Below are 23,876 nucleotides of genomic sequence, written 5' to 3' on the forward strand. Positions count from 1 at the left end.
CTCAGTTTTTCACAATTCCTGACATCTAATCCTAGTAAAAATTCCCTGTCTTAGGTCAGTTAGGATCACCACTTTATTTTAAGAATGTGAAATGTCAGAATAATAGTAGAGAGAATTATTTATTTCAAATTGTATTTCTTTCATCACATTCCCAGTGGGTCAGAAAATTACAAACACTCAATTAGTATTTGGTAGCATTGCCTTTAAATGGTTTGTGCTTCTACACTTGCAGGTGCTTCTACACCTGCATTGCTTGCTGTTTGGGATTTTATTCTAGGTTTCTGTACAGCACTTTGAGATATCAGCTTATGTACCAAGGGCTATATAAATACATTTGATTTGATTTGATTTAACTTGGGTCAAATGTTTCGGGTAGACTTCCACAAGCTTCCCATAATAAGTTGGTTGAATTTTGGCCCATTCCTCCTCACAGAGCTGGTGTAAGTGAGTCAGGTTTGAAGGCCTCCTTGCTCACACACACTTTTTCAGTTCTGCCCACAAATTTTCTATAGGGTTGAGGTCAGGGCTTTGTGATGACCACTCCAATACCTTGACTTTGTTGTCCTTAAGCCATTTTGCCACAACTTTGGAAGTATGCTTGGGGTCATTGTCCATTTGGAAGACCCATTTGCATCCAAGGTTTAACTTCCTGACTGATGTCTTGAGATGTTGCTTCAATATATCCACATAATTGTCCTACCTCATGATGCCATCTATTTTGTGATGTGCACCAGTCCCTCCTGCAGCAAAGCACCCCCACAACACGATGCTGCCACCCCCGTGCTTCACGGTTGGGATGGTGTTCTTCGGCTTGCAAGCATCCCCCTTTTTCCACCAAACATAACGATGGTCATTATGGCCAAACAGTTTTAATTTTGTTTCATCAGACCAGAGGACATTTCTCCAAAAAGTACCATCTTTGTCCCCATCTGCTGTTGCAAACCGTAGTCTGGCTTTTTTATGGTGGTTTTGGAGCAGTGGCTTATTCTTTGCTGAGCGGCCTTTCAGGTTATGTTGATAAAGGACTCGTTTTACTGTGGATATAGACACTTTTGTACCTGTTTCCTCCAGCATCTTCACAAGGTCCTTTGCTGTTGTTCTGGGATTGATTTGCACTTCTCGCACCAAAGTACGTTCATCTCTAGGAGACAGAACACGTCTCCTTCCTGAGCGGTATTATGGCTGCGTGGTCCCATGGTGTTTATACTTGCAAACTATTGTTTGTACAGATGAACGTGGTACCTTCAGGCATTTGGAAATTGCTCCCAAGGATGAACCAGACTTGTGGAGGTCTACAATGTTTTTTCTGAGGTCTTGGCTGATTTATTTTGATTTGCCCATGATGTTAAGCAAAGAGGCACTGAGTTTGAAGGTAGACCTTGAAATACATCCACAGGTACACCTCCAATTGACTCAAATGATGTCAATTAGCCTATCAGAAGCTTCCAAAGCCATGACATCATTTTCTGGAATTTTCCAAGCTGTTTAAAGGCACAGTCAATTTAGTGTATGTAAACTTCTGACCCACTGGAATTGTGATACAGTGACTTATAAGTGAAATAATCTGTCTGTATACAATTGTTGGAAAATCTACTTGTATCATGCACAAAGTAGATGTCCTAACCGACTTGCCAAAACTATAGTTTGTTAACAAAGGAATTTGTGGAGTGGTTAAAAAACAGGTTTTAATGACACCCTGACCTTTAGAGATCCTTTTAATTCTCTATTTGGTTAGATCAGGGTGTGACTAGGGTGGGCAATCTATGTTTTCTATTTCTTTGTTGGTCTGGTATGGTTCCCAATCAGAGGCAGCTGTCTATCATTGTCTCTGATTGGGGATCATATTTAGGCAGCCTTTTCCCACCTGTTGTTTGTGGGATCTTGTTTTTGTGTAGCTTGCCTGTGAGCAGCCCAGGACGTCACGTTTTGTTTTCTTCTGTATTGTTTTTGGTGAGTTTCATAATTATTAAACATGTGGAACTCTAAGTACGCTGCACCTTGGTCCATTCAGAAAAAACGTGATAGTATGTAATCTTCCCGACTTCAACTGTATGTAAAGATTAAATCAAGAATAGTCTGATGGGTGCAATATTAGTCTGTCACTTGTGAATTATATATTATCATTTGTATATGATGCCCAGCATAAGAAACAATGCCTTTTTTAAATGACTTTTTGGAATCATAGTCGCACACCCCATGTAGCCTAGCCTATAGGCATATTTGTTTTAATAAGGATTGTATCACAATTAAAGTGGCCAAATAACTTCTTAAAATGAAGCACATTAATCCGCTTTACAACGGGTGTGGAGTTTAACTGGCATACATAATGTGTGCAGCGTGTGAGTTTCAAGTTTGGGGAAGATAATTTTCACCATAAAAATGCACCTTTATAGTATTAGCATTACCTGCATATCATATTTGTGGTCACTTTTGATAATGCTGTTTTCCCATTAGCGTTTGTAGCCTACTGCCGTGTGAGTATTGCTGTGCTTATAATGTGAAAAAATAGCCTAATAGTTTATCAACATTTTAAGCTAAACGTTCTGATCTGTTGCGTCAGCCTCATTGCGTAAAAAACATGTTTTTGATGCTAGTGGTTGTATTAATTTGGGATCAATTGTATTCTTCATTCTATAAAATAATGCCACGAAATTCTAAGCAAATCATGTCAGCTAAATAAACTAGTGTAGCCCACAGCCATATGGCATAGCCAGATCAGTATCTAACATAAGGACAACTCAGAGTATTGTATTCTGTTATTCTAAAATAGACTACATCTTCTTCATATCATGTTTCTTTAGACCTGTCTAAAGTAAATAATGGATTTATTGTGAAGGTGTAGGCTATATTACATTTATTAGACTTTTTCAAATGTAGATGTTCCAAAGGTCTGCATCCGTGTCTTGTAGGCTGTGTGTGGAAGCCAGGAGATGGTAAATGTGTTTGTTCATGAACGGTCAATTACTGTGAGACTGACAGTTATTTTCTTGACAATCACTGGCTGACAAAATTCCATGTCCGCCACAGCCCTACTTGGGGATCGACCAGTCGATTGCGATTGTTGAGTGCTTCTCTCTGTGGGCTATATTTGTTTCTGGGGGAGCTGCGTGACCGTGAACGCTCGCAGCTTAGAGGGAACATTGGCCTGGAGTTTAGTCTCTACGGAGGGAGGGCAGGGCCAGATCAGAATGACAGCCAGGACAGACTACCTAGCCAGTCATCTAAAGGTTATTGTACTACCACATCCATACCCCATAAGGTCCAGGAGTTTTCCTGGTCAGGTTCTGTGGTCAGGGAAAACTAGACGTAGAGGAAAACTGGCCAATGATGACTTAATAATCCCTTTGCTCCTTTAAAGTGCCCCGGCCATTTACACATTTGAATTATTTCTATGATATGACGAACAATTGAGTTGTAAAAATATAAGCAAGGCATGTTGGCCAGGCAATGTAAAATCCACAAAGTTTACAAGCTTGGCATTCAGCCTATATTAAGGTTTCCATATTAGGCAACTACTCCACCTAGATATTTAACACACTTTTACAGAAACCTACAATGACAATTAGTATTTTAGGGCACTCTATAACTGAAATAGCCTAAAGCTTTCCTGCCTGACTGAATTCAATGTCAGTCATTTTATCCCCAGATGGCTTTCTATATACGGTAGCAATTGAGCTTGGGGACGAGGTCACATGTTGTCCAGTAGAAACAAAACCTCTGTTTAGATTAAGGCTGCAACTACGTCCATAATGTATTTAGAAATGTCTGCCTTTGTGGACCCCTCTGTTTCAGTGCTCTGTGGTAAACCAGTGGTGACAGTGGCTGGTACTATAATCCACTCTGGTATTGCGTCCTTGCATTTTGGGTGCCCCTGGGATGGATGGGCCGGCTGGTGTGGACCAAGTACCTCTGGGGAGCATCCAGGGTAACACTTGTTGGCTGGCTGTGTTTACAAGGCTAGTCTACACACTGCAGACCTGCTCTAGTATGAGAGTTTCAAGAGTCACCCACAGTGAAGGAGGGAAGGCCCTCAACTCCCGAGCTCATTAAGGGTACTGCGGATAAATGTGTGTATGTGTGTGTGTGTGTGTGTGCTCGCATGCATGTGCGTGTGCTCGTGGATATGCATGGGTCCCCCACGAATACATTGCATTATCGATTTCCTATTTTCTGCGACTCATATTCAGGCCTGATTGCTTTCTTCCCTAACAGGGAGCTTGGTGTTTCCACTTGTTCCTGCCCTACTTATAACCTTGTAACTGTCTCCCTGCATTGATAAAGGCCAACTCTCACTGTGGGTAATCACCTTTAACACGGGCAGGGCATAACTGTTGGAGGGTTATGGCTGTAAAACGGGTCCATGACTAGCACTGCTGCTCCCATCTGGCCTGGTGTTATTGAACTAGGTCCAATGACTGCATCCTATAGTATGGTGTGTTGTTTACTGCGTGGAATTACATTTCAATACATAAAAGTATATTACAAGGCCCTGTAAAGCTCTGTTTAAATGGTGGATATAACAGTTCAGAGAACACTCGCCCACACAGGGTTATACCATTACACACAGGACCCGCCCAGAGACCCGCCCAGAGACCGGGAGTTTGACAGAGAGGCCTAGGCTGCCAGCTTGGCATGGTGCCAGTCATTTCATGCAGCTACACATCTGGGGCTGGTTGGCATGTGGCACGAGGGGCAGCGAGGCTGGCGGCAGGCACTCCACACACCCATGACTCCCTTCAGAGAGAGAGAGAGAGAGAGCGAGAGAATGTTTCGCGTCTAATTAGGCCACAAATGAACTTGGTTTGTGAAACAAATTAGTACATTGAACAGTGCCAGGAGAGCCATCAGGGTAGGGAAGACATGCATTTAGCACATGCTCAGTGGTGTCCCTAATGGGGACCACAGCAACACACACTGATGTCCCCATAGGGATAAAGAGTCTGCCAAGCGCCTTGCCCTTTCCACATCTAGATAGTTGTTTGTGTATTAGACAAGGCATTTAGCTGATCCAATGTGATGGTCTTTCTGCATGACTGATGACCTTTTTGTGTGACCGCATGTTGAGGTCAAAAAGTAGCGATGCTAGAACGGTGCCTTGGTGCACACCAAATCACGTCTCCAACTCTAACAGACGCCCTACATGAATGACCTGGAGGCAGTAGACAGAGCCCTGAGGTCATCTCTTCAGACCTGCACGGCCATTGGTCACCTACTGCTCTCCAGTCTTGGACTTGTGGTTGACGGATGGAGCTTAACAGCGAGAGGAAAAGAGAGTTTCGCTGTGAAATATGAAAGTATGGAATGCTTGGGGGTCAGCGTTGACTGTGTGTGTGTGTGTGTGTGTGTGTGCGCCTACGTGCATGCTATTGATCTAGCCTGGGATGAGAGAGCTACGTTTTCATTTCCTCTAAAGAAGTCAGAGGTTCTGAGAAGCACCAGGTTTTGATGTCAGGATAAGAGCCTGTTCTCTATAACACAGAGGATATCGTGTTCATCAAGATTACCCAGCCTCACCGTGTTCCTCTCTTTGATAAACTGTGAATGGAAACTGATTGAAACACACATCGTCACCAGACTGAATCAAACCACCATAAGGTTTCCTTTAAGGAATAAGTGACTCAGGTGAAGGAGGATGGTTTGGATGCCAGTAGAATGCTGATTCTGTTACATGGAAACATGGAAGCACCTCTAGTATTTTTTTGTTGAAGTGTGTGTGTTTTTCTCGCCATGATGCAGTGTGTCTCGGTGCTCGTTGGAGCGTGGGGGTGCTGTCAGCTTGGTTTCCTCTGTAATCGATGGATTGAGGACAGCAGCGCTCCGACCCGAGTTCCGGGATTCCGCTCGGCCGAACACCCCTCTGGACCAGGGCCGGCCGCCGGGGGCCACAAGAAACGCTCCTCAGAGGGGCCACAACCCTCTCCACATCCCTCTGTCACCTTCCCTAACCCCTAGGGGTTACAATGGTACGACCACTGAGGAGAAGTAGCAGTTAACCTGAGCATTAAGTTTGCTTGATCATTAAAGCATGGAGTTAGGTCTGTCCCTGCCGGTGGTTTCCAGTGACCACATGGATTCGTATTTCTCATTACAAAGTAGTCCTGAGTTCCATTTAGTTTGTTCTAGAGGGATAATGGAATTTGCCATGGCTCGCCATGAGGTCACTGTCTCAGAAGTGGAATGTCATGCCATCGGTATGCCGACTGCCGAGCGCATATTCTAACATTGCTGTCTGTCACCGTAAAGTAAACTGTACTGTCCTGTTGGTATTGATCCTCTTGTATTGAGTCGAGCACAGCGTTAGATAGCCTCCAGCTGGGACTGGATGATCAGCAATGCTCTGTCTTCCGCCTCTGTTTGCTTTTATGAATTATGCCCTGGTCTGCATCGCTGAAAAATCCCCCGGGTCTTTGAGGAGCCGTGGTACGTACGGGAACTGGATGACGTCCAAGAGAGCTGGCGCTCTCTCCCAGGGGAATCGTTCCTGGAAGTCCACTCCAATGTTTCCCCCCCAAGAGTCAACCACAGAGAATATAAAGACTAAACAGAGATAATAAACTGAGACAGACACATAGAAATGGCTTAAGGCCATGATATGTCTTCAAATAGCTCCATTCCCTATATTATAGTGCTCTACCTTTGTACTGTAGACTTATCTGGACTTTGAGCTATTGTAGATTTCCGGCTTTGTGATCAGCTGAGAGGGGGCCAAACGCAGAGCAGACCCAATTACCCAGCATCCATCCACCCAGCCTGGCTGAAACACTAACAGCTGTTCGACCAGGAGTGGGGAAGAAGCCAGGGATATCTTTGGTGTGTACTGTGTTTAATCTGAGCACTTACCAGCCGGCTACCTGCAGAGACAGCCTATTTGGCCTACATGGCTGTGTGTGCGCGTGTGTGTGTGTGGGTGGGTGCGTGTGTGGGTGGCTGTACGTGTGCGTACTTACATGTGTCTATGTTCATTTGTGTGTCTTACCCCGTGTGCATTTATGTGCCAATCCTGAGCTGTACATGTGATTGCTTCAGCCACCAGGGACCCTGTACTTGAAGCAGGACAGATGCCCACTCTGCATCACTCCAGAGCTGCAGCCAGTCTTCTATGTCATGATTCTATTTCACGCCTGTGAAGTTGTGGCTCACCTGGCATAGAGACACCCAGTCAGCTCCCTTCCACTCCCCATCACATCCAACCACAGCCCACCATGCATGAGCAATACAATCGCAATATGCTGCTGTATACAAGCCTCCCTAGGGACAACAGCACACACAAAACACTCTACATCCTTCCCTTTCTGTCATTCACATTGTAACTTTTATTCCCTTCCCTCTCTTTATCTCGCTCTAGCTACTCTCTCTTTCCATGCCATATCTTTGCTCCAGGGGACCTCTCTCTCTCTCCCTCTCTGACATCTCTCTCTGACATCTCTCTCTCTCTCTCTTTGCCTGACATCTCTAAAGGGACTGTGAATGAGTGGCTATATTTACAGGATGGTCAGTGAAGCTGTTTTAACATGGCAGCTTGGGTTGCTAGCTGAAAGGAAGGGGCCATTAGTGTTGGGATTCTGTTGTTGGATTCAGGGTAAACTTTGAACATTGAGAAATTAAAGACATGATAGATCAGACTCCTAGTATATAAAAGAGTGAGAAGTGAATGGTTCTCTATAGTAAGACAACTAAGCTTGGAATGTGCTGAGTGCAGGGAAAACGATTGCATGTGACAGTACTGATAAGGGGAGAACCTGTTGAAGGCTCATATCACTTAGTTCCCTGCTTAGCAAGAAGGATGCAATGTTTAGAGATAAAGATGAGACTCCACCCAAAGTGGGGTATGAATACCACCACGGGGGAAGTCATGTCCTTTGTCTGAATACAGATGTGTCGACCCTTTGGGAAGAATTAAACTTGGTTAAAGCTTCTCTAGTGTCTGAGATATTTACTCTGAAAATTAGAACCTAACATTGGGAAAGTCCACAAACGCCACTGTTGAAGTGGGAGGAGAGTCTGAAGATTAACGACCCCAAGGCCAAGCGGGAGGAGAGTCTGGAGATTTACGACCCCTAGGCCAAGCGGGAGGAGAGTCTGGAGATTGACGACCCCTAGGCCAAGCGGGAGGAGAGTCTGGGCATTTCTTCACATATAGACTCACCTGGAGCAGGTTAGCATATGATCAGAGAGTACTCACCGACACAGGGTTATACCCTTACACACAGGCCCAGAGATCCACCCAGAGAGCGGGAGTTTGACAGAGAGACCTAGGCTGCCAGCTTTGCACAGTGCCAGTCATTTCATGCCGCTCCTCATCTGGAGCTGGTTGGTATGTGGCACGAGAGGCAGCGAGGCTGGCAGCCCTACATAGTCAGTCAGAATAACAGATATCTAATAGATAACTCTGTTGAATAGATAATCCCTGTTAAATGGATGCTGTGTTCGAGCCCAGTCATCCCAGCAGTGACCCATCCCTCTTGGCTTTGTGTCTGAGGATACAGAGAGATTAGCTCCTCTGTCTCAGCCCTGACGGCCATGCTGAGCTGTTACTGTGGGAAGATGCGAGCACACATCTACACTCTGTCTCTCACACACATTGAAACTCATGCACACACACAGACACACAGAGAGAGTGTGAGAGAGAGAGAGAGAGAGAGAGAGAGAGAGAGACAGAGAGACACACACACAGTAACACACAGTCAGATGGTTTGTGCCAGAGGGGAGATCAGTGGTAGGCTGGCACTGGGAGACTGCCTCAGTCTCTCACAAAAGAACACCCATATCCCACAATGCCATTCTCTCCTCATCTCTGAACAAAGGCCATGCACAGGCCCACAATCTCTGACCTCACTTACCCCTCTGACCTTAATGCACTCACTATTTCTTCTCTCTCCCTCTCACTTCCTCTCTCTTCCTCTCTCTTCATCTCCCTCCCTCTCTTCCTCCATCTCTCTTCCTCGCTCTTCCTCCATCTCTCTTCCTCTCTTTCTTTCTTTCTCTCCCTCACTCTAGTAGTCTCTCTCCCTCATGATGTACAGTGTCTAGTCCCTCTCTCTATCCTCTCTTCAGTGTAGTCTCTCTCTCACTATCTCTTCCTCTTTTTTCCTATCCCTCTATTGTCTTGAATTATGTTTTTTTACTACAAGGCTGACAGGTTACATTAATTCTGATAAGTTAGTAGTGTGGGTGTTATACATGATGTACAGTGTAGTAGTAGTGTGGGTGTTATAAATGATGTACAGTGTAGTAGTAGTGTGGGTGTTATAAATGATGTACAGTGTAGTAGTAGTGTGGGTGTTATAAATGATGTACAGTGTAGTAGTAGTGTGGGTGTTATACATGATGTACAGTGTAGTAGTAGTGTTGGTACTATACATGATGTACAGTGTAGTAGTAGCGTTGGTACTATACATGATGTGTAGTAGTAGTGTTGGTACTATACATGATGTGTAGTAGTAGTGTTGGTACTATACATGATGTGTAGTAGTAGTGTTGGTACTATACATGATGTACAGTGTAGTAGTAGTGTTGGTACTATACATGATGTGTAGTAGTAGTGTTGGTACTATACATGATGTGTAGTAGTAGTGTTGGTACTATACATGATGTGTAGTAGTAGTGTTGGTACTATACATGATGTGTAGTAGTAGTGTTGGTACTATACATGATGTGTAGTAGTAGTGTTGGTACTATACATGATGTGTAGTAGTAGCGTTGGTGCTATACATGATGTGTAGTAGTAGCGTTGGTGCTATACATGATGTGTATACATGATACTATACATGATGTGTAGTAGTAGTGTTGGTACTATACATGATGTGTAGTAGTAGTGTTGGTACTATACATGATGTGTAGTAGTAGTGTTGGTACTATACATGATGTACAGTGTAGTAGTAGTGTTGGTACTATACATGATGTACAGTGTAGTAGTAGTGTTGGTACTATACATGATGTGTAGTAGTAGTGTTGGTACTATACATGATGTGTAGTAGTAGTGTTGGTACTATACATGATGTGTAGTAGTAGTGTTGGTACTATACATGATGTGTAGTAGTAGTGTTGGTACTATACATGATGTGTAGTAGTAGTGTTGGTGCTATACATGAGTAGTGTTGGTACTATACATGATGTGTAGTAGTAGTGTTGGTACTATACATGATGTACAGTGTAGTAGTAGTGTTGGTACTATACATGATGTGTAGTAGTAGTGTTGGTACTATACATGATGTGTAGTAGTAGTGTTGGTACTATACATGATGTGTAGTAGTAGTGTTGGTACTATACATGATGTGTAGTAGTAGTGTTGGTACTATACATGATGTACAGTGTAGTAGTAGCGTTGGTACTATACATGATGTACAGTGTAGTAGTAGTGTTGGTACTATACATGATGCCGGTTACAGACGGGAGTGAAACTGATCCTTCTCTCTCCCTCCCTCTGTCTCACTCACTCAGCGTGCCCCATACCTTAAAGTGAGCCTTTTCCTAGCCACTATGAAAGGGTCTGTGCCACTTTATGCCACCTAGGTTTCATGCTTTTTGGACCCAGTACCCCTTCCCAGGCAGATGTGTTGCAGATCTGTAAAAGGCTGGTCTCTGTTTGATTTCTGTTGTTTTGCTGACTGGGTAAAAACTTCCTTGGAGCACTGTGTTACCTGGGTTGGTTGGTGGGTGTTTGTGCCAGTTTTGGTGCCCACCTTCAAGGGGGCTACACCAACAGATGGCCTAGAGGTTCACGGCCAGCTCTGACACAAGTAGAAAGCAGAATGGGGAGGACAATACATTGTGACCTCGGTGACTTTGGGCTTTTTCCACCAGTGTGAATGGGGTCAACAGAGTTCATCAGAGTTTGTGAGGATGTGAGGAAAAGTGCAGTCAACATGGACTCATTAGAGAGCCAGAAAAGAGACAGCGATAGAAAGAGAGATGGATGAAGATGGAGAGAGAGAACATGGATATGAACAGCTGTTGGAGGCATTACTCAACATCTGTCCTGCTCTTCACTTAGTGGTCTGCTTACCAGGGCAGCCGGTACTGCCACACACACACACACCACACACAGAGCCAATTTCATAACTCACACATGCTAATCCTAATCACTAGCAATCTGAAATGTCCAGTGCAGTTGTTTTATGCACTTCCTTTACCCAGAGCCAAATCTGAGGTGCACACTGGCCAGCTACTTGATTTATGTCTTGTCCATAAGAAACTTTATCTTCCCTTCTGTTTGTTGTGTTCTTATATTCAGCCCGAAAACACAGTTCCCTGCATTCAAGACTAAAACCTACAATTTGTTGATAATGGTTTTTGCATGGAGGATAAGGAGTGATATTATCTCCCTCCTTGGTGATAAGGTGGTTTCATTTCCTGTGTAGTGTTCCGTAGGGTGCACGCCCTGCCTCATCTGAGTCACAGCAACAGGGAACATGTTACACACACACACATACACGCAAACAGTGTGCTCTGGTACTGCAGCATGTGGTCTCCTATGAGCAACGCCACTGATACTAGGGCATTGTGGGAAAATCCAAATATTGACACCCGCTCAATCTGTGTTTAAATACGAGTCATTCATCAATTACATAGAGCAACATGACCCATATTGTTAATATTGAGGCTTGCAAATACTACTATGGTGCTATTGTTAGGTAAAAGCTGACATGGCTTTACACAGTAGCAGTTGTGCAGAGGAATAGCCTCCAGCCAAACATCAATGTGGACAGAATTGTTACAGACATCTATGCATACAGCGTCCTTTACATATTGACCTGGTTAAATCAATTGCTTGACATACGTTGATATGATCTTGATGCATCTATGTGTGCATTTCCTGCAGCTGTTTGACCGCGTGAGGGAGGACAACCCAGACTTCCACCAGAAGATAGTTCCTATCAGCAGTGAGTTGACACAGCCTGCCCTGGCCATCAGTCCTGAGGACGTAGAGAGACTGACCTCCTGCGTCAACATCATCTTCCACTGTGCTGCCACCATCCGCTTCGACGAACCCCTCAAGTGAGGACCACACCCCCTACACACTGACTCTTCCTCTATCACCTAGCTATCATGCTAACTCACCACTTTATCAACTCAACAAATCAAATCTGGATGATTGTGTATAAATGCATGGACATAGCTTGTGTCTGACACAGAGAGAGGTACAAAGACATAGAGATCCTATTAAATGACGTCAACACAGTAGACAGTCTGTAGTTGAGAGGTCAGCCCGTATAGGTAGCTAGCTAGCCAGGGTCGTGTGTATCTTGGTCACATGTTTTATTTTTGATGTTTTACTCAGTCTGGTTTATGGGGTCGAAGGGTTTTGCTTTGTCATTGTCCCGAGTACCAGGAAGTGCCCAGTGTGCGGGGACTTCCTACAGGAAGTGATGTTTGGTTGATAGTGTGGTCTATTTGTGTTCTGGTGTTGACCAATGGGAAAGCTGATACATCTAGAGTATGATGAGGATGTTGAGAAAGACAACAGAGATTCCCCAATAATATAGCTTTGTGTAGTGTCTATCAAGCAGCATTGTTGACCTAAAATGGTTAACAGGCAAACACTTACATCATTAAACATATTAAATCAAGATCCAAAACAATGTTGTTGAGCTAATAAAGACTTACAGTAACATTGAATTTATATGAAGGATTTTGAAACTATTTAAGTTTTCAATATTCCACGTGGTTTCATCATCTCACGTAGTAGACAGTGCATCGATGTTCCATGTGGTGAGAGAGAGACAGACAGAGAGATGTATCCAGGGAGTCTGCAGGTAGCTAGCTGTAGGGGGTAGAGAGATGTCTGCAGGTAGCTAGCTGTAGGGGGTAGAGAGATGTCTGCAGGTAGCTAGCTGTAGGGGGTAGAGAGATGTCTGCAGGTAGCTAGCTGTAGGGGGTAGAGAGATGTAGAGAGATGTATCCAGGGAGGTAGCTAGCTGTAGGGGGTAGAGAGATGTATCCAGGGAGTCTGCAGGTAGCTAGCTGTAGGGGGGATGAGGGAGTCTGCAGGTAGCTAGCTGTAGGGGTAGAGAGATGTATCCAGGGAGTCTGCAGGTAGCTAGCTGTAGGGGGTAGAGATGATAGTAGCTGTATCCAGGTCTGCAGGCTAGCTGTAGGGGGTAGAGAGATGTCTGCAGGTAGCTAGCTGTAGGGGGTAGAGAGATCCAGGGAGTCTGCAGGTAGCTCCAGGGAGCTGTAGGGTAGGGGTAGAGATGATGTCTGCAGGTAGCTAGCTGTAGGGGGTAGAGAGATGTCTGCAGGTAGCTAGCTGTAGGGGGTAGAGAGATGTCTGCAGGTAGCTAGCTGTAGGGGGTAGAGAGATGTCTGCAGGTAGCTAGCTGTAGGAGCCTACAGGGGGTAGGGGGTAGAGATGTCTCCAGGGAGTCTGCAGTAGATGTCTTAGCTGGGGGTAGATGTCTCCTACTCAGTGAGGAAGCAGGAATGAGGTCTTCAGAGGGATTATTAAAACATTAAAGAGCTCTGTGTCTATCTGTCTCAGCGTATTCTCACAAGTCTTCATCATACTGTTAAATACGCCTGTCTGGGTGTCTGTGTGGCTGCTGGGAACAGATCCCGTTGAGTAGGACAGACAGGACAGCCTTAAGGGATGAGATGCAGTCAGAGAGGTGAAAGGAGGTGTGGGGAGGCGGGACACTAGCCATGACTGACAGCTCAGTTAGGGAAAAGCTGTGAGATTGTTCTCTGAACAGCATCATAGCTCTCTTCTCTCACTCTGTCTTTGTCTTTTCACCCCTACCTCTCCATCCCTTCCTCTGTATTTATCTCTCTCTCTCACGTTCTCTTGTCTGTCACACATTGTTGTCAAATCAAATCAAATTTGATTTGTCACCTACACATGGTTAGCAGATGTTAATGCGAGTGTAGCGAAATGCTTGTGCTTCTAGTTCCGACCATGCAGTAATATCTAACGAGTAATCTAACCTAACAATTTCACAACTACCTTATACACACAAGTGTAAAATAATGAATAAGAATATGTACATAAAAAATATATGAATGAGCGATGGCCGAACGTCATAGGCAAGATGCAGTAGATGGTATAGAGTCCAGTATATACATATGAGATGAGTAGTGTAGGGTATGAAAACATATAAAGTAGCATTGTTTAAAGTGGCTAGTGATACATTTATTACATCAATTTTTTCATTATTAAAGTGGCTAGAGATGAGTCACTATGTTGGCAGCAGCCACTCAATGTTAGTGATGGCTGTTTAACAGTCTGATGGCCTTGAGATAGAAGCTGTTTTTCAGTCTCTCGGTCCCTGCATTGATGCACCTGTACTGACCTCGCCTTCCGGATGATGGCGGGGTGAACAGGCAGTGGCTCAGGTGGTTGTTGTCCTTGGCCTTCCTGTGACATTGGGTTGTGTAGGTGTCCTGAAGGGCAGGTAGTTTGCCCCCGGTGATGCGTTGTGCAGACCTCACTACCCTCTGGAGAGCCTTACGGTTGTGGGTGGAGCAGTTGCCGTACCAGGCGGTGATACAGCCCGACAGGATGCTCTCGATTGTGCATCTGTAAAAGTTTGAGTGTTTTTGGTGACAAGCCAAATTTCTTCAGCCTCCTGAGGTTGAAGAGGTGCTGTTAGGCCTTCTTCACCACGCTGTCTGTGTGGGTGGACCATTTCAGTTTGTCCGTGATGTGTACGCCGAGGAACTTAACTTTCCACCTTCTCCACTACTGTCCGGTCGATGTGGATAGGGGGGTGCTCCCTCTGCTGTTTTCTGAAGTCCACGATCATCTCCTTTGTTTTGTTGACATTGAGTGTGAGGTTATTTTCCTGACATCACACTCCGAGGGCCCTCACCTCCTCCCTGTAGGCCGTCTCGTCGTTGTTGGTAATCAAGCCTACCACTGTAGTGTTGTTGATGATTGAGTTGGAGGCGTGCATGGCCACGCAGTCATGGGAGTACAGGAGAGGGCTGAGAACGCACCCTTGTGGCGCCCCAGTGTTGAGGATCAGCGAGGTGGAGATGTTTTTACCTACCCTCACCACCTGGGGGCGGCCCATCAGGAAGTCCAGGACCCAGTTGCACAGGGAGGGGTCGAGACCCAGGGTCTCAAGCTTAATGACGAGTTTGGAGGGTACTATGGTGTTAAATGCTGAGCTGTAGTCGATGAACAGCATTCTTACATAGGTATTCCTCTTGTCCAGATGGGTTAGGGCAGTGTGATTGCGTCGTCCGTGGACCTATTGGGGCGGTAAGCAAATTGAAGTGGGTCTAGGGTGTCAGGTAGGGTGGAGGTGATATGGTCCTTGACTTGTCTCTCAAAGCACTTCATGATGACGGAAGTGAATGCTATGGAGCGATAGTCATTTAGCTTAGTTACCTTAGCATTCTTGGGAACAGGAACAATGGTGGCCCTCTTGAAACATGTGGGAATAGCAGACTGGGATAAGGATTGATTGAATATGTCCGTAAACACACCAGCCAGGGAAACAAAGTTGCCAGGGGGTGTTGGCGCATAATCAGACAACAGTTTACTCACTGGGACCAAGACTACAGCTCTTCAGCTAGTGCCATAGACACGGCATCTATGCTGTGCAAACGTACAAGGCTAGTCGAGCCTAGCACTGAAGCAGTGATAAGCACTATAGCCACTATAGCTGCTAGGATACAATATATCTAGCACCCTAATGAAAATCCAATAGCGGAATTCATTAATGACTCAGCAGCTTGGAACAGTGAGGAACACACAGTTGGGAGCAGTCCACAGTCACAGTGGTGTTCTCTCTTAAACTGGCCTAGTGCTCTGTAATAGTTCTAAAAGTGGCCTAGTGCTCCGTAACAGTTCTCAAATTAGCCTAGTGCTTTATAATAGTTCTCAAACTACCCTAGTGGTCTATAATAGTTCTCAAACTGGCCTAGTGCTCTGTAATAGTTATCAAACATGCCTAGTGCTCTATAGTAGTTATCAAACTGGCCTAGTGCTCTATAATAGTTCTCAAACTGGCCAAGTGCTCTATATTAGTTATCAAACTGGCCTAGTGCTCTATAATAGTTCTCAAACTGACCAAGTGCTCTATATTAGTTATCAAACTGGCATAGTGCTTATTAATAGTCCTCAAACTGGCCTAGTGCTCTAGAATAGTTCTCTATAATCGTTCTCAAACTGGCCTAGTGCTCTAGAATCGTTCTCAAGCTGGCCTAGTGCTCTAGAATAGTTCTCTATAATAGTTCTCAAATTGGCCTAGTGCTCTAGAATAGTTCTCAAACTGGCCAAGTGCTCTATAATAGTTATCAAACTGGCCTAGTACTCTGTAATAGTCCTCAAACTGGCCTAGTGCTCTAGAATAGTGCTATATAATAGTTCTCAAACTAGCCTAGTGCTCTATAATTGTCCTCAAACTGGCCTAGTGCTCTAGAATAGTTCTCGAGAATAGTTCTCTAGAATAGTTCTCAAACTGGCCTAGTGCTCTATAATAGTTCTCAAACTGGCCTAGTGCTCTATAATAGTTCTCAAACTGGCCTAGTGCTCTATAATAGTTATCAAACAGTCTTAGTGCTCTATAATAGTTATCAAACTGGCCTAGTGCTCTATAATAGTTCTCAAACTGGCCTAGTGCTCTATAATAGTTATCAAACTGGCCTAGTACTCTGTAATAGTTATCAAACTGGCCTAGTGCTCTAGAATATAATAGTTCTCAAATTGGCCTAGTGCTCTAGAATAGTTCTCAAACTGGCCAAGTGCTCTATAATAGTTATCAAACTGGCCTAGTACTCTGTAATAGTCCTCAAACTGGCCTAGTGCTCTAGAATAGTGCTATATAATAGTTCTCAAACTAGCCTAGTGCTCTATAATTGTCCTCAAACTGGCCTAGTGCTCTAGAATAGTTCTCGAGAATAGTTCTCTAGAATAGTTCTCAAACTGGCCTAGTGCTCTATAATAGTTCTCAAACTGGCCTAGTGCTCTATAATAGTTATCAAACAGTCTTAGTGCTCTATAATAGTTCTCAAACTGGCCTAGTGCTCTATAATAGTTCTCAAACTGGCCTAGTGCTCTATAATAGTTCTCAAACTGGCCTAGTGCTCTATAATAGTTATCAAACTGGCCTAGTACTCTGTAATAGTTATCAAACTGGCCTAGTGCTCTAGAATAGTTCTCTATAATAGTTCTCAAATTGGCCTAGTGCTCTAGAATAGTTCTCAAACTGGCCAAGTGCTCTATAATAGTTATCAAACTGGCCTAGTACTCTGTAATAGTCCTCAAACTGGCCTAGTGCTCTAGAATAGTGCTATATAATAGTTCTCAAACTAGCCTAGTGCTCTATAATTGTCCTCAAACTGGCCTAGTGCTCTAGAATAGTTCTCGAGAATAGTTCTCTAGAATAGTTCTCAAACTGGCCTAGTGCTCTATAATAGTTATCAAACTGGCCTAGTGCTCTATAATAGTTATCAAACAGTCTTAGTGCTCTATAATAGTTCTCAAACTGGCCTAGTGCTCTATAATAGTTCTCAAACTGGCCTAGTGCTCTATAATAGTTATCAAACTGGCCTAGTACTCTGTAATAGTTATCAAACTGGCCTAGTGCTCTGTAATAGTCCTCAAACTGGCCTAGTGCTCTAGAATAGTGCTATATAATAGTTCTCAAACTGGCCTAGTGCTCTAGAATAGTTCTCGAGAATAGTTCTCTAGAATAGTTCTCAAACTGGCCTAGTGCTCTATAATAGTTATCAAACTGGCCTAGTGCTCTATAATAGTTCTCTATAGTAGTTCTCAAACTAGCCTTGTGCTCTATAATAGTCCTCAAACTGGCCAAGTGCTCTTGAATAGTTTTCTATAATAGTTCTCAAATTGGCCTTGTGCTCTAGAATAGTTCTCAAATTAGCCTAGTGCTCTAGAATAGTTATCAAACTGACCTCGTGCTCTATATTAGTCCTCAAACTGGCCTAGTGCTCTAGAATAGTTCTCAAACTAGCCTAGTGCTCTAGAATAGTTCTCTATAATAGTCCTCAAACTGGCCTAGTGCTGTAGAATAGTTCTCTATAATAGTCCTCAAATTAGCCTAGTGCTCTAGAATAGTATCAAACTGACCTCGTGCTCTATATTAGTCCTCAAACTGGCCTAGTGCTCTAGAATAGTTCTCTATAATAGTCCTCAAACTGGCCTAGTGCTGTAGAATAGTTCTCTATAATAGTCCTCAAACTGGCCTAGTGCTCTAGAATAATTCTCTATAATAGTCCTCAAACTGGCCTAGTGCTCTAGAATAGTTCTCTATAATAGTCCTCAAACTGGCCTAGTGTGCTCTATAATAGTCCTCAAACTGGCCTAGTTCTCTATAATAGTCCTCAAACTGGCCTAGTGCTCTAGAATAGTTCTCTATAATAGTCCTCAAATTAGCCTAGTGCTCTAGAATAGTTATCAAACTGACCTCGTGCTCTATATTAGTCCTCAAACTGGCCTAGTGCTCTAGAATAGTTCTCAAACTAGCCTAGTGTTCTCTATAATAGTCCTCAAACTGGCCTAGTGCTCTAGAATAGTTCTCAAACTGGCCTAGTGCTCTAGAATAGTTCTCTATAATAGTCCTCAAACTGGCCTAGTGCTCTAGAATAGTTCTCTAGAATAGTCCTCAAACTGGCCTAGTGCTCTAGAATAGTTCTCTAGAATAGTTCTCAAACTGGCCTAGTGCTCTAGAATAGTTCTCTATAATAGTCCTCAAACTGGCCTAGTGCTCTAGAATAGTTCTCTAGAATAGTCCTCAAACTGGCCTAGTGCTCTAGAATAGTTCTCTAGAATAGTCCTCAAACTGGCCTAGTGCTCTAGAATAGTTCTCTAGAATAGTTCTCAAACTGGCCTAGTGCTCAAGAATAGTTCTCAAACTGGCCTAGTGCTCTAGAATAGTTCTCTATAATAGTCCTCAAACTGGCCTAGTGCTCTAGAATAGTTATCTATAATAGTCCTCAAACTGGCCTACTTGCCTACTTCTACCACCACTCTTATCCCCTGTGACATGCCACTGCCACTGACTGTTGCCACTGACTGTCATGACTGCCGTCCCCGCGCTGCCGTTAATGGGCAACCGCTGCCAAACCACATCTGACATCTGCACTCACATACACACACACCTTCTACACTGCCTGACTGTGGCTCAGAAGCACTATCTTTCTCTGTAGACTGGCTGAGAGGTGAGCTAGAGTTCTGTCTGTTTATTCCTGGAATGGAAGCACATTCCTGGAATGAAGTGTGACGATTAAAGGGTTTGAGGGAGGATGATTATAATGCCAGCCTTCCAACGTGCTCTTTCTCTATTTCTCTCTCTCACCCTCCTCTTTCTCTTTTTATCTCTCTCTCGGTCTATCACGGTCTCTTTCAGTCGCTCTGTCTCTCTAGGTCTCTCTCTCTCACTGTCTCAATTTTCTCCTTGTGATGATATTATGGTAATGCATAGTGTGCTTATGCTTCTTATGTGTACTTATGCACAGTGATCTCTTTCTTACCTAGTCCTGCTGTGTGTGTGTCCTCTCTTCCTAGACACGCCCTGCAGCTGAATGTGATTGCGACACAGCAGCTCCTGAGTCTGGCTCAGCAGATGCACCACCTCCAGGCCTTCATCCACATCTCCACAGCCTACGCCAACTGCAACCGCAGGCACATCGACGAGATCATCTACCCACCGCCTGTAGAACCCAAGAAGCTCATCGACTCCCTGGAGTGAGTAGTGTGAAGTCTACTGTCTGCACCCGAGTTGGTGGGGTTGCTGCTATTATGACTCCATCTATTCAGGAAGTGAATTAATTAGCAAATTTCATGCATTGAAAATATGCTCAGTGAAGATAAATGGCACATACACCTGGATTCAATCAGATCAAGCTTTAACCGGCGAGAGCCAACACCCGCATAGCTGATGTTTTGGCGCAGTCGGAGGTGGAACTACGTTGTACCTGTCACATCGGTGAGCAGCTGCTCTTGTGATCATTGTCACAATGCCACACCTGTCCCACTCGCGTTGGAAGTTCAGAACGAGAAAATGTCTGCTTTAGGTATCATTTCGGGAGCTGCTTGTGGATTTGACAGCTCTATCGCTGTTCCACCAAACAACTGCTATGCTGGTGTCGACTAGCGCAGATCTGATAGAATCTAGCCCTTAGTTAGATAAATGACAGTATATTCATTGAATTTCAATTAATCTCCTGAATGAATTGATTGAAATGGAATTGAACCGAACCAAGGGTGCTGTCAAGTCCACACCACCTTGTGCCATTTCCAACTAATGATTGATTATAAATACCATCACAGACAGCTATCAGAATGAATGATGTTTCGTCTATCTACACAAAATGCCAACTTTACTTCAATCCTGGCATGTGTCCTGTACCATTGTGATGTGAGTCTAATTGTGAGTGTTCTCTTGTGTCTGTGACTGCAGGTGGATGGAGGACAGCATTGTCCGTGACATCACACCGCGCCTCATCGGGGAGCGCCCCAACACCTACACCTACACCAAAGCCCTGGCAGAGTGCGTGGTACAGAGGGAGAGCAGCAAGCTCAGCATCGGCATCATCAGACCCTCCATAGTGGGAGCCAGCTGGCAGGAGCCTTTCCCTGTGAGTACCGTTACCATAGAGATACAGTATCATATACATACATCATTCTGTGAGACTTGATCACTCTATTGGGCATTGGCACTGGATAGCTGGCAGCAATAAATTCAATAGATGATCAATAGATACATGGATCACATTCTGTATGTAGTCTGTGGACGTTAAACAGTGTATTGACTGGTCAGCAAGATAAGTATATCAGAAGAAGTGTGATTGGCTCAGCCACCTGACTGACTGTATGTAGCACTTTCACTGTGATGGTAAAAGGGCGCAGTCAAAATCCTGTCAATTCTCACACCATCATGTCCTGCTGTGGTGCCAAATGGATGGGAATTAGCGATCGATCGCTGTAACAGTACACTGGTCAATATATCTCCCCTGTATACAGTCAGACTTAAAGGGGGATTGGGGGTGTAATGGTGAGTAATGGTTGTATTAGGGTTGGACCAAGACAGGTGTGTTCTTATGGTTCAGAAAGTCCGGTTTGGCTGGATTCCAGGACTCGAAGAGGAGCATCCCTGACCCCAACAGCCGGGTAGGCGACGTGAGGGGGGCAAGGAAGGGGCGATGGGGAAAGGGAAGGGGTACTGCCAGTGTTGAAACCGGAGAGCCTCTGAATGTCTCCTACTAGATAGGTCACTGAAAGCAACTGTAGGTTAATGGAAAGGCCACTCTGAAAGTGCAGTAATCAATCAATCAATATAATGTATTTTATAACGGCCTTTTGACATCAGCAGTTGCCCCTAGAAAGGCAGGAACCTATGGAGAAAGCCAGCTAGGAACCAACTTCCGAAGGGTGGCCAGTCCTCTTCTGGATGTGCAGTGTGATGGTACTTTCATGAGTAAGCTGCTTTTTATTTTCTATTCCGTCCGGCTGTTGTAGTGTAGGATAACATCTTAGCGTAAGGATTCCACAGCGTTTAGCGTTATAATCTCACTTAGCATAGCGGCAGATGGACATATTAAAGCGTTTTAAAAATAAATGTAGACTTTATTTCTGCTTAAAATTTTGGAGGAGCAATAGGAGGATGGTGTTCAACATTTCATCATTTTGATGACTATAATATTCGTCAAAGTTCTTTCCCCCAAATCAAATTCAGGTGACATGCTTACTTTATTTTCCAACAGGAATATTATTTGAATGTCTGAGGCTCCATGAATTCACACAGAAAGAGACCAAAGATCTAGAAGACGAAAAAATGATTATAAGAGTATAATACACTTTTAAGCAGCACTAAGTATATTCACAGAAAACGACTACATAGCCCCAGGGCTGTATTTAGTTTTCTGGGACTGTAACTTTTGAACCGTGTAGGATCCAGAGCCAGTGGGTGTAGAAGTGGAGATGGGCCAGGCCTGGCGGCAAAACAGCCAAAAGATCACGTATTACCAGTTTATTGCGCTGGCAGTTCGAGACCGTGGGAGCGACGAGGTGTGTGTGTGTGAGATTAACTTCCATCTCCATGTCCACAGAACTCCGTTAAGTGTTAAAATGTCACTGTGGGTCAAAGATGTATACCTGCAAAAATTGACGGTGTGATAAGGACTCTTGTCTGTCTGTCTGTCTGCACCAGATCATGTAGCCTTACCCTGTATTGACAAGCCACAGACAGACCCACACATATAAGCCCAGTCTATTACCAATGTATTACCGGAGGGCTAATTGATGTGGACACTGTGTTAATCTCCCTATCTCAATCTCACTCACCGTAGGTAGCTAGCCTAGCACACCACCGGAATGCTAACTCAGCAATCTAATTGATGATGCTGTTAGGAGGCTATTTGTAACTTGATGATGTTGCAGCAATGTTATAGCTGCTTGAATCTAGAATCCCTAATTGAAACAGTAACAAAGCGGACACCCTGCCTGTGTTTTGGTAAAAAGCTGAGGGATGGGCCTAGAGAAATGTAACCACTCAAGTTTTATAGACAGAGCTATGGATGCAAGGACTGACCATCCATGATATTAAAGTTATAGTTTTAACTATGTTTTTAGGCTACACAATGTTTGTTTACATTTACAAATATTAAAGTAAAACAAGCTTGTATTTTGGGTTCTGATGGGGTACGACAGTTGAACTAAGCTCATGAGGCATTTATAAGGTATATTCTTCAAGAATCAATGGGTATATATCATTAATTTATACATCCAAAAATAGATGTAGCAACTAAGGATTCCAGCTTTAACGGGGGTACTTCGGGTTCTCTTTCATCTACGTCTCTATTCAGTCTGCATCGCTTTAGCGTTCCAGATTGCGAGATATACATTTTTAAGTACTTTCCGATTGAACAGACATTGCAGCATTTGACTGCATATGTCTAACGCGGGAACATTGCCTTTAAATTTAAATGACGGATTGAATAGAGCCCCTAATCTCTCATTACACTAAGTTATTCCCTCCCTATTCTTCTGTCTCAGGGCTGGATCGACAACTTCAATGGACCAAGCGGAGTCTTCATCGCCGTAAGTACCAGCATATACTTATTACGTTGTATTTTTCATATACTCATTTTGATGCCACTAGTTTAAACGATGATCAGGTGATGAGATGTGGTGGTAACCCTGTGTCCTGTCTGATCAGGCGGGGAAGGGCATCCTGCGCACCATGAGAGCCAACAATGATGCGGTGGCGGACCTCATCCCCGTGGACATGGTCATTAACCTGACCCTGGCCGCTGGCTGGTACACGGCAGTGCACAGGTTAACTTTCCCCCCAGGTGGAATATGGTTTGACCAATGACTGTATGGTTTAACCCACACAAACAAACACCCCCCATATTGACCTGCAGGAAGTTCTCCTGTAAACCTACCCAGTTTGTTCAAACACATCTCCCCAGCTCTACACCATTGACTGATGAAGAAGCCCAGTGTTTTCAATCGATGTGATTTGTGTTCATGGGCTCATTTTATAGATGTTTCCTAATGGACCCTACCCTTTGATCCTTTTAACACTTGACCCCTCTGACCTCCTCTCTCTGCTCCCTCGCAGACCCAAAGCAGCGCTGGTTTACAACTGCACAACGGGCGGCATCAACCCTTTCCACTGGGGAGAGATCGGTAGGTATCTGTCTGCCTGTTATAGTGACATCATTAGTGCTTGTTCATCTGCCACTGTGGCTTCCGTCCTCATAAATCAGTGTACTTCAGAAGTTGAAATCTTGATCAAATCAAATTTTATTGGTCACATACACATGGTTAGCAAATGTTAGTGTGAGTGTAGCAAAATGCTTGTGCGTCCTAGTTCCAACAGTGCAGCAATATCTAACAATTCCACAACTATCTAATAAACACAAATCTAAGTAAAGGAATGGAATAAGAATATATACATATA

The 23,876-nt window shown here is 44.1% G+C and overlaps 1 protein-coding gene across 5 annotated transcripts in view; it reads left to right on the top strand.

Moving 5' to 3' along the window:
- The window catches only part of si:dkey-97m3.1 (fatty acyl-CoA reductase 1), a 57,502-nt gene that overhangs the window by 27,626 nt on the left and 6,000 nt on the right, over positions 1 to 23,876 (top strand). For all 5 annotated transcript variants that reach the window (XM_064939519.1, XM_064939515.1, XM_064939517.1 and 2 more), the window contains 6 exons: positions 11,822 to 11,997; positions 19,475 to 19,654; positions 20,370 to 20,547; positions 22,964 to 23,008; positions 23,127 to 23,245; positions 23,535 to 23,602. In XM_064939519.1, coding sequence (XP_064795591.1) covers positions 11,822 to 11,997; positions 19,475 to 19,654; positions 20,370 to 20,547; positions 22,964 to 23,008; positions 23,127 to 23,245; positions 23,535 to 23,602 — 766 coding nt within the window. The remainder of the gene's footprint in view (positions 1 to 11,821; positions 11,998 to 19,474; positions 19,655 to 20,369; positions 20,548 to 22,963; positions 23,009 to 23,126; positions 23,246 to 23,534; positions 23,603 to 23,876) is intronic.

Source organism: Oncorhynchus masou, chromosome 27, assembly GCF_036934945.1.
Source record: "Oncorhynchus masou masou isolate Uvic2021 chromosome 27, UVic_Omas_1.1, whole genome shotgun sequence".
In the NCBI taxonomy this organism is placed as follows: Eukaryota; Metazoa; Chordata; class Actinopteri; order Salmoniformes; family Salmonidae; genus Oncorhynchus; species Oncorhynchus masou.